Source organism: Cornus florida, unplaced genomic scaffold, assembly GCF_030987335.1.
Source record: "Cornus florida cultivar Cherokee Brave unplaced genomic scaffold, ASM3098733v1 CherokeeBrave_3.0.0_Hap2_Chr11, whole genome shotgun sequence".
In the NCBI taxonomy this organism is placed as follows: domain Eukaryota; kingdom Viridiplantae; phylum Streptophyta; class Magnoliopsida; order Cornales; family Cornaceae; genus Cornus; species Cornus florida.
This window is the reverse complement of record NW_026775581.1, coordinates 95,038,941-95,050,846: the sequence shown is the minus strand read 5'-3', so window position 1 is coordinate 95,050,846 and position 11,906 is coordinate 95,038,941. Positions and strand designations below refer to the sequence as shown.

The 11,906-nt window shown below is 34.5% G+C and overlaps 1 protein-coding gene across 1 annotated transcript; it reads right to left on the bottom strand.

The window, feature by feature from the left end:
* Positions 1–6,004: 6,004 nt before the first annotated feature.
* LOC132281577 (uncharacterized) lies at positions 6,005–9,117 on the bottom strand. The gene is made up of 9 exons (XM_059783273.1): positions 8,713–9,117; positions 8,424–8,610; positions 8,153–8,286; positions 7,920–8,032; positions 7,489–7,729; positions 6,951–7,112; positions 6,728–6,810; positions 6,575–6,624; positions 6,005–6,147 (listed from the first exon to the last, which is right to left on the bottom strand). Exons 1-9 carry the CDS (start codon positions 9,115–9,117, stop codon positions 6,005–6,007), a joined length of 1,518 nt encoding a protein of 505 aa, XP_059639256.1.
* Positions 9,118–11,906: the final 2,789 nt, after the last annotated feature.

Below are 11,906 nucleotides of genomic sequence, written 5' to 3'. Positions count from 1 at the left end.
GATTGTATACGGAATAGGTTGAGATAGCTAAGAGGAATATGTTTTTCTTAACTCTGATTTGAAGCCCAAAACTACCTTCCGTTATATATATGCATTTACCTCCTATATATGGATGCACAGAATTTAGGTTATTCTATTGGATATTTGTTTTTAAAATCTTGGGATTAGATTTGTTTTTCAGTCTTCCCTTTTGTCACCTTCCTTTTATGACTCTTGCTATAAATGGTGTTGGATCATTTTTTATACTTGTGGCTCTTGGTGGCTTTTGTTTGAAATTATGTTTTTAAGCCTTTGGGTTGTAATTGGCTATATTTGCTGTTAGCCAGGTGGTTTAATTGTATATTCTGTCCAGTATATATATATATATATATATATATATATATATATATTTGTTTTTTTGTTTTTTGTTTTTTTTTTGTGGATAATCGGGATGTCCAATCCTGCATGAGATTCGTATAAAATAATCCCTCCACACGATAAAACTTTGACTATGACGGTGATCATAAGTCCTAAAGAATTAGTCATACCCGAGAAGATTCGAACTTGCACGAAGTCCGAGCCTTAGTGCAGTTCTTTCAATAGTAGTCTATTAATGTAATAAAAATTCCCAAAAAAAGATCAATCCACGCTCTCTCCATCTCTCGCTATCTCTATTCTGCCGGAATTTATGATTTAAAAAACCTTCACCGGAAATCTTCTCTCTCGTCTCTCATCCATTCTCTCTTTCTCTTTCTCTATCCTATCTCCATTATGGGGCCGGAAAAAATTAAGAGAATCAACCAATCAACGTTCTTGCCCGCCTCAGTAGGAGTGACTTTGGCTTGACCTTTAAGAGGCAGCTGAGTTCTCAATATTTTTCTAACAATTCGACTCTTAGGATTTCTCTATCGTGTTTATTTTATTTATTTTTAATATATATATTTTTTACTATTGACAATGTCGCATAGTATGGCATAGAACTCGATCATCACAAGTTTTTTAAAATAGTGAAAAGAAGGCTGATTTTTATCCCATTAGATTTAATTAAAAATGGGTATGTTCTTCTCTTCTATAAGGGGTGGGCGCTTGCCCATTTATCGGAAAGCTCAAACTAATGGATAGTCTGCATATCTACCAATTTATACAAACTTCAACCCCATCAAAATCCGATGTAGGCAGGGGCGGAGCCAGCATAGGCCCCGGGGAATGATGGCCCATTAGTTTTAATTACAAATTGACCTATAATTTATAAAAGTTTTCAAAATACCCCCCTAAAATAATTTTTTTTCTAGAAAATATTAATTTTTATTACACATATTCTCTTAAAAAAAAAATTGCATTCCTTTTTTCAAAATTATTGCAAGTTAAATTTAAAGACGATAAATTACAAGTTAAATTTATTGCTAAAAGGACTCTTAAGGTAATTTATCGTCTTTAATACGGCGCCCCTGAAACAAATTCTTGACTCCGCCCCTTATGTAGGACAAGTTTCACTTGTAACACCTGCTTACTAAAAAGCAGTTGAACGCTATTATCCTACTAATGCTCCCCCAACAATTTTTTTGTTAAAAACCGCTCTCACTCACAAACTTCTCTATGTTCGTCCCTGTATATAGATATGTTTTAAGGTTTTCATAAATCTCTACCATAACTTCCACGTCTTGTTTTGACATTAAAGAGTGATAGTGACGGTCGCACTAGCACTCCTCCTCTTTCATATTTATCAGTTTCAATCTTTGCCCAGTTAGGGAAGTTCGAGTTCAAGAGTATTGCCTACGGGCCCAAGGGGTCTGCTGTGTTTGAGTCTGCTATGGCCCTTTTGGCTTTTATTATGGGTAAATTTGATTTTAAGAACTGTTTTTGAATGGTACTCGTAAATGAGCTAATAGCTATGTCATTATTTATATTTTACATATTAAGAGAGAATATATTCATTTGAGTTCTCCATTAAATTGTTTACCATTTTTTTTTTAACACGGTTAAGTGTAAAAAAATGTAAAATATTCTCTCGTTATATATAAAATGTATAAAAAATACTCCTACTACAGAACCTTGTATTTTCAAAATTTGGAGCAAATTGTCCCCTATTTGTCAATTTTGATTAATTTTTTTCTTTTATAATTCCTTTTTTTTATAAAAAATGCAGGTAACAGGGGCCAATTGCATTTGGGTTGCATGGACCTACAAGTATCTAATCAAGACTAAGAGCATGTGGACTGTGAAGCCAACTGCACTCAGTTCTGACTTTCGGAGAGGGCTTCTTAAATTAAGAGGTATGGCTAGAGGTCCAATAAGGCATGAGATTGGGAATGGGATGGATACAAGTTTATGGTTGGACTATTGGCTATCAAATGGACCAATTTCTTCTCAGCTTAATCTCGCCAATGTGGAAATTTGTCAACTGAACACTCGGGTCAAAGCTGATTGTCTAATTTCAATTCCAGTTGCATTTCAACAGTTGCATTGTTTGGGAGTTCATCCAACATGCTGTTGGGTTCTACATCTTGCCACAAAGCTGGAATGAGCTCATTGAATGGCGCTCTTCCACATGGACTAATCCACATTTTATCACGCATAAGATGCTCCTCTCTGTTGCAATTTATTTTATTTGACCGAAAAGGAATTCAAGAGCATTCAGAAACAAATCCTCTACTGCTCACCACATTGTTTGCCTCATCAAGAGTTGTATCCGAGCCAGATTTGCATCCATAAAGTTGAAATGTGGTAGTGACATCAAAAGGTAGTAAAAATCACGGAAGAGTTGCAGCAACTATTCTTGCATGGTTGCTCCCTTGCCCAGGGACAATCTTGGTTCATTGTTGATTGACATAGGTTGGGTTGGATATGTACTCTTCTTCTTGTCTCTTCTTCTAGTTACTTTTTGGTTGGATTTGATTGTTTCAATCCTTGGTCTTTTTATTGTTTTTCTCGGATCTGTTATGGCCTATTGTGGCCCAAAGTGGGCATTGTACATTACTTTTTTTTCTGTTATACAAGCTTACCATTCAACCCAAAAAAAAAAAAAACAGAATCAGGGGGCAATTGCACATTCAAACCCTTTTCTAATACTACTATAATGTTGAATTTGAAAAGATACAATTTAATTATACAAGTAGTATATAGTGCGTATGTACATATAGTATATAGTGCGTATGAATATTGTTTTAATTTTTTCCACCAAGTTTGATTCAAACCATCACCATACCTCATTGACCAATTTCTCTGTGCTCTCTCTTTTAAAACAGCATAATTTTTTATTTTATTTTTAATTTATCTATACCACATGTACATACACACTATATACTACTTGTAAAACTCAAAGATTTTTTATTTCTTATGTTAAAATCAGCAGGCTAGCTATGTGCAAGCAAAAGATGTATGTTGGTTTGGGTATTTCAAAAACTACTTTACTTCACCATTACATTAACCTCTAGTCCATATTTATCATTGACCTTTAATGCACAGACATAAAAATTCTCAACACCGTCGTATGTTTATGTATATGGAAAGTAAGAAACGGCACCAATTCCTAGCAGCTCATCTCAAATTTCCTTGGAATAACAGCCGGATCCCTCCCAATCAAGTACCTTGGGGTACCACTAATCACTACTAGGCTTAGGGCCAGTGACTGTAGAGCATTGGTTGACAAAATCACTGGCAGGGTTGGGCATGGACAAGCAAATCCATCTCCTATGCAGGGAGGATCCAACTTATAAATTCCATTCTTATCAGCACTCAATTGTATTGGGCTAACATGTTTATCCTTCCTAAGTCTATCATCAATGACATCAACAGCGAATGCAGGAACTTCCTTTGGTTAGGTAATGGCCTCAACAACAAAAAAGCTAAAGTAGCATGGCTTAGTGTTTGCAGGCCTAAGGCAGAGGGTGGGCTGGGAATCCCTAATATATGTTAAGCTTCTTAATAGTTCCTCTATGCTAAAGCATTTGTGGAACATTACCTCTGATAGAACCAATTGTTGAGAATAATTAACTCCCTCCAACCCACTTAACGGTCTACTATTATTGAGAGTTAAATCCCCATTCATCATACACAACGGAAGTATTATTACATCACATCAACACAAGCATATATGGAGATAAGAATCATACACATCCACGCACAACACAATATTTTATATGGTTCACTCAACTCTAGGGTTACGTCCATGGAAGAGAGAGATTTCACTATTATGAATCAAGGAAGAGTATATACAACCACATGTCAAAACCCCACTCACTCACTCATTATCTCTTTGAAGGCTACATGTATACATTCGGGAATTACATACATTTTCCCCTCTCCTCACAACACTCACCCTTAAACCCCTTACATCTTTTTTTTTTTTTTTTTTCCCTCTCTAAACCTCTCATACCCATCTCTATTTATAGAGTTTTCAAACCCCATTTCTTATTGGACAAGTATTCCTCAACTTGCTTACAAGAAGTTACCATAATAATCAAAACACTAAAATAGAAATATAATGGGATACACTTTCCTTTACAAATTTTAACCTTCCAAAACGAAAAAGGAAACTAATTTTTTGTACACAAAATTTGAGTCAAAAATCCAACACCAACAGGTGCTGGGTGTTATGGATCAAGGACCACCATATCAAGAACAGATGCCTCTAGGAATTGAAGATACCTCAAAAGTGCTCTTACAAGTTACAACTGGAGAAGCCTGTTGAAGCTCAGGCGTGCACTTCAGAAACTAGTCCACACAAAAATTGGAGATGGATTCTCAACCTCATTCTGGAACTCTAACTGGCTTTCAGATGGCCCATTGTGTAACAGGTTTGATCAGACTACTATTGAAAACTCTGCGATTCCTTCAGACTCTTTGCTTGGCTCATGGCATTTAGGTCACTCTTGGAACTTCCCGGTCTCCATCACCGCCATGCTGCCAGAGCTGCACTCACTGGCTCCACCAGGTGGAGGAGGAGACCAACTCATATGTAAACCATCCCCCAATGGAAAATTCTCACTCAAACACACACCATCATCAATATCCAGACCAATCCCTGATATTCCATGGTTACAAGCATATTCCCAATCATTGTACTCTATTCTTGTCCTCGGAGGAGACCCTCGACCATCAATTCTTCTCTTGCCCATTCACTTCACCATTCTGGTCTCACATACAAAGCCTTTTGTGGATTTCATACGCATTCTCCATGGTGGAATTCATTTTGTTCACTGGGCATCGCACCATTGGGCTACAAGGAATGTCTCGAATGCAATAAAAAAAAAAAAAAAGAAAAGAAAAGAAAAAAAAGAAGAAAAGAAACGGCATTTTTGAATGTAGTAGAAAAGATAACACCAATAAATAAAACGGTGGGATCTCAACATCACTTATTTTCACTACTTAGTTCTACATTGAAGAAAATAAATTCCAACTTTTATCATTTCCAAAGAGGTATCCAACTATTGGTTCATTATTTGAATATCTAATTTCCTTCTTAAATTTGATAATTAAGATGCTTTTTTTCAAGACGGTTATATAATCGAATAGTAGTTGTAAAAAATAAAAAGTAAATAAAAAATTACAAGTGAGCCATGTGAGGAACCTTTATCATATTAGGTTCCAAAGGAGTCTTTTTGGCCAATTTGAGACAATCTACCACTAGTTCACTGCATGGTATGATCTATGTTCTCCTTGCAGAGATTAAGGGTAATGTTAGGGGATATGTTGTGAAAATGCGTTTCTTAACTTTCAAAGAAAAAAAATGAAAATGAAAAAGAACCACCTATTAAATTGCTCCAAACAAAGTATAAGAAATAGCATATTTAAACCATGTAACGAATTTGGGATGAAAATTAGTTACATAAATATGGTTAATAGTTTTGCTGTACACAACCATTATTTAATTTCCTAGAATGAATTTTTTTTTTTTGAAAGTTAAATCAGTTCATTAGAAGAAGAGAACTGTACAATATAACAGTACCCAACAGCAAGTTAGGTTCCTATAGTGACTTTGAGTACATGCATCCTTATATATTAATACTAAAATGCTCAACAATATTTATTTTTTCTTCATGGATGAAAGATCAGCATAGTACTTTGTGATCCATCCTTTAATGATCTCCATCTCTCTTTCTCGTTCCTTGACCAACCAATCTGGATCAGTACTTTTCCTAAATGCCCCTAAGTCTGACCAATGAGCTCCTGCAAATTAAAATAGATATTGTAAATCTCTTGAAATATTAATATTATTTTAATCAAAGAGTAAATTTGTTACATATTCATGCATATTACACACATATTCTAGGATTAATTGCAAAGTGCAAACCCTTTAGGACACAAAAAAAAAAAAAAAAAAGGGTTGCGAGTGTATATAACACAATATTGGATAATTCATTTATCTTACCTGGCGATTCTTGGATCTAAAAATGATCCAAGATCATTTTGATCAATAAAGAAAGATTTTAGAACAATTGGTTTCTCAAATAATATATACATACATATATATATATATCTATATATCTATATATATATGTACATAGGTAGATATATATCATCGATCTTCTGTCTTAATTTGTATTATGCATGTAATTCTAAGCTATGCTATCAAGGGTCTACATATAAATCCTACCCTTAGCTGTATTGACGGCAACAATAGTGTCCGAAATGTCCTCCAATACCCTGTCATGAGAGGAGAAAACAAATATATTATTAGGTCAACTAGACTAAGACAAAAGGATAGAAAAAAAAAAATCAAAAATGTATTTTTCAGATGGATATATACCCGCCGGTAATACTATAAGGATCTTGCAGTCCATTGGAGAAAAGGATGTTGCTACCAAACCTTTTGAGAACCAATCTTATGTCCTACAATGAGCCGTTGAAAAGAACTTTGTAACTTCTAAACGTTATTCATTAATTATTATATAATTAAAATGAATATAATAATCATCCGAATCACTTAAAAAAGTTTGGAAAAAAAAAAAAAATCAAAATTAAGTACATACTTGGCCTCCAAAATAGGTTGTGGCCCAATAAGGTCTTGGCGGGACGCCAAAATCTCTAATGCAATCTTGGGTGAAGTTACTAAAATTGTAACCATCCAATCTTTCAAACATACTGTCCTCATTTCTACGATAATCAATGGGATCCACCAACTCACTGCATTCCTAGATACAGTAGCCAAAACTTCAAATGAGGAAATTTTAAGATTTGTTTGGTTTAATTTTTTAAAATTAATAAATAAAAAAATCTTATGAAAAGTTATCGATCACTTGACATTTTGAAAATTTAGTTAAATAAATTGCAGGTTTTCAGATAACTTTATTTTTGTAAGTTTTTTTTTTTGGGTAAATTTTTATTTATTTTATTTTATTTTATATTATTTTTATAAGTTTCCAAACACATTTACTGTGTTTTAGCTAGAATTCATGAGATTTTTTTTTTGGAAAACTAATTCAAAGGTCAAATTCCACAGTTTTATATATAATATATTATGATAATTATATATATATATATATATATATATATATATATGCAACTTACTTGCCAGTGCCACGCCCCCTCATCAATTCTTGGTGCTGACGTCATGTTATAGCATGATTTTTTGCCTGCATGAGCAACGAGACCAGCAAATATCTGGCCAAGAATATCAGTTCCTTTAGGTGTTCCATCAATGGCTTCACACATCTTAGTAACCGGATATCTTGTTGGACCATTATATTGAGCTGCATAGGCATACTTTGTTTCTAAGAAGTCCTTTAGCAATTTCGAACTGTTTAAGGGCCTGATCCAACCAATTTATTAATTTGAGAATCATTCAGTTTTAATTTGTCAAGAAAATTAAATTATACAAGTAACATAATTAATTAGTACGTTGAAATATATATATATATATATACACACACACACACAGACATACATAAAGAGAGTAATTAGTTAATTAATTAAGATTATATGAGTAATCAAGTTATTACTTGCAAGTCTGGAATTTTTGGCTAAGTATTGAAAGACCATTTGGCTGAGAAGCGACTTTATCAATTTCAGACCATGATTTTTTTATAGTCTGATAGCAACTATTACTAGTATCCTGCAATGTTAACAGCCAATACATACTTCATTATACCACCAGGCAAGATGCCACTTGAATGACTCAAATTAACTTGGAAGGAAAAACAATTAATAGTTAAATTAATTAGTTTATTTGTACCTTGAAATCCTTTGTGACAATGGAAAAATACTGGCCTTCTGGATTGAGACTATAGAAGGAAAGGACAGGTGCAGAAGAGGCTAGAGCTCCCAAGGCGACGTGGGGATAGTGTAGACGAAACCATGTTGCAAGCACTGCAAATTTTCAAGAATAGTATGCATGGGAAATAATTCAGACAAAAAAATAAACGATATATATATATATATGTATATATATAATTGGGTAATTAATGGTTAATTAAGACTATATATATAGTTGCTTGCTTGCTTACTTCCTCCATAGGATCCTCCAAAGACAATAACTGGAGAGTAATGTGCATGAAATTTCTCCTTGAGATATAAAATTATTTCAGCATAATCTGCTAATGCTTGAGCTGAATTGAAATAACCACGAAGAGTAGCATTTTTCATTACTTTTGCAGTTGATCCGAATGGAACTGATGTTCCATAGTACCGATGCTGATACATGAACAAACAAACACGCATGCAGTTTAACGTAAATGCTCTAAAACAAATGAAAATATATAAAGCTAGAGGTCTTGGATTAATTTAGTACTCTACCTCTATATAGATTAAGAGAGCTTTAAAATCAGGGATATTCTCTATTAGAAGCCCACTATTTTTCAACATGTTACCATCCAATGGCGACTCCTCACCAAGATAAACGAAGATTGGCGCGTTTTTCTTTGCGCCACCCCAGTATTTGAAATTTATCATATATTTTTGTTTGAAAGTGGTATAGCTCTCAGGCAGGTAATTGAAGTGATCAAGTGTTTGGGTGTAGAAAAAGGTTTTAAATTCTTTTGGGATTTTTTCTTCTGCCTGTGTTTGTACTTCTTTTCCACGTTCTCCTTCGAAAAGTTCGAGTCTTGGCAGTCTGTATAAACTTGCAGACACATTAATGGTTGAAGAGATTAGAGAAAGCAAAGAAAACCACTGAAATAAAAGTGTAAGAAAGGTCGACATGATTGTATACGGAATGTGTTGAGATAGCTAAGAGGATTATGTGTCTCTCAGCTCTGATTTAAAGCATAAAGGTACCTTCTGTTATATATCTATATATATATATATGCATTTATACCACTGTACTTTTTTGTTTATTAAGTAAATTATCATTAAATTATGTTGAGCAAGTCATTTGAATACTTGCATATGATGGATATAATTAGTTTATTCCCTTTGACTTTGTAGATATAGGTTGTCAATGTCCATGATTAGGCTGAATTAGTCTAAAATCTTGGGATTGGGTATCTCACCTTTCGTCAACTTCCTTTTATGACTGCTTGCTATATATAGATATATAGTGTTTGATATATATATTTTTTCTTTCTTTCTTTGAATTATGTTTTTGAACCTTGGAGTTGTAATTGGCTATATTTGCTGTTAGCCAGGTGGTTTGTATATTCATTTACCACCCCCCTCCTCTCATATCAGAATCGACTCTCTCTCTATATATATTCTGCCAGAATCCATGGCTGAAATGCTTCTCCATTCTCTCTCTCTCTGTGTTTGCTTTTTTTTTTTTTCATTTATAAATCATACATCTTTCATTAGTAAAAATTAGTAGAGGCAAATTAGTTAATCGACGGGGTGAGCTAAGTGCTTTGTAGGAAATGACTAACGTACAACTCCTATAGCCATGTGAGTCATGCTCAAACAACCACGAGGAAACAAGGATAGCATGGATAAAGGGATCATACTTGGGAAGGGAAAATATAATTCAACAAGCATACTTTGATATGTGATACATGATGGCAATAGTAGGACATAATATAATGGAACAATGGAATGCATGTTTTTTTCGAATGGTTAACAATGGAATGCATGTTGTGCCTCACTAACTCACACACCAGCCATCATAATCACCACCCAACTCAACCTGCATCGAAAACCTGTTTACACAACCCGGCACATGGCAACTTCCCGTCACCATGAGAAAATTTGATTAATTATCCCTACCATAGGTAGTCCCCCATCATCATTTGAGGCCTAGATAACTCAACTGTATACAGAGCATTTTCCCTGTACTCCCTCTAGGTTGGTTTACAGACCTAAACATAGGCAGCCCCGCCTTCCGATTTTTTGCAATTGTTTTCCAACAAACTTTGAAAAATCAACCACCACACGGCACCCATACCATGCTGTGTAATGAGATGACTTGTAGGGGTGCAACTTAGGCTTGCCCAGCCCAGATGAGCTCGAACCCGACCTTAACCCGATTTCGGGTTAGGTTGGACCGACCCGAGGTAACACAAATCTGGGCTTCAAACCGTGGGCTTCAACCTGAATATTCACGAGTCGGACGGGTTATTCAAATCAACCCGTTTTCTTTCCTTTTTTTTTTTTTTTTTTTCAAAACAATAGGTCTAATTTTTTTTCCCCCTTTTTACTATTTCAATTTAATTTCAAAAAGATTTTTAAAATATCATTGCAAAAGAGTAATATGTATATATTAGTGATATTTTTTAAATATTGAAAGGCAGTGTATATATATTTTTATTTGGCAGATTAATTGGATTGACATATTGTTATTACTATTATTTTAAAATATCTCTCTCTCTTACCTGCATATTTACACCTATCCACCACAATTGACCATTCAAATAAAATTATAGCTTAATCCTAACCATCTAGTCCAACATCTAAAGATCTCATCAAACCCTAGAAACATTAAGCCCCTCTTTCTTCTCTCTCAAAAAAATAAAAAATAAAAAGACTTGAAATCTTCAATTTGGGTTTCAAAAACAATTGACCAAATCAAAAATTTTATTTTTTCACCACCCAACCCCAAACAACACAACCACTTTTCTCCTCGGCATCAATCAATTTAAAGATCTGTTAAAAAAAAAAAAAAAAATTCACAACCAAACTACACCCTTTCTCTACATCATTTTTTTTTTTTTTTTTTTTTTTTTTTTTTCCCCAACACCCACTCCCAAACACATCAGGAGACTGAGATGGAGGAGGAAAACAGCGGTGGCAGAGGAGGAAGAAAATGGCGGCGATGGAGGAAGGCGCGTAGCGCCAGAGATGGTACTTGGTAGGCGGGCGGTAGGTGGTGGACTAGTGACGGCTTCTTGTTTGAACATCTATATATATATTTTGGTTGCCAATGTATGGTTTTTATTTATTTATTATTTTTTTAAAAAAGTTAAAAAATAAAATTTGGGTTGGTTGGGTTCGGGTTAGAACAATTCTAACTTGTGGCCAACTCAAATTGGGCAGGTTGAGAATTTCCAACCCAATCCTAACCCAAGATTCTAAAATTGTAAGCCTAACCCAAGCTTTTTGGGTTGGGTTGGGCTAGGCTAACTCGCCCAACTTGCACCCCAAGAGAAACGCCTTATTTTTAACTCCCTGAGCCATGAAAAATGTAAGTTAGGCACCCCTATCTCAATTGTGGAGCAAAACCCTAACTTAATTGACTCCAAATAAAACTCCTCCAAATCCCACAAAAGGTGCACCAAATGATAGCTGTTGTCGTTGTGCTCGTCAACTTTCTCAACTATGGCCTTGGCAAAATCTCAAAGCAAATAGATGAAGTAGGGAAGTAATATAAAGTAGGGAAGTAATATATTTAAAGAATATTTTGAAAGCCTTAATTTCTAAAAAGAATAATGTTTTGAAACACGTTCCAACAAGGGCTACGTCTATGGAGAGAGGACTTTCACAATAATGAATGAAAAAGAGATATTACAAGTAGAGAATACGCTAAATCCATTCCATAAGAAGTTTAGCTACCAACCAAGGACTCA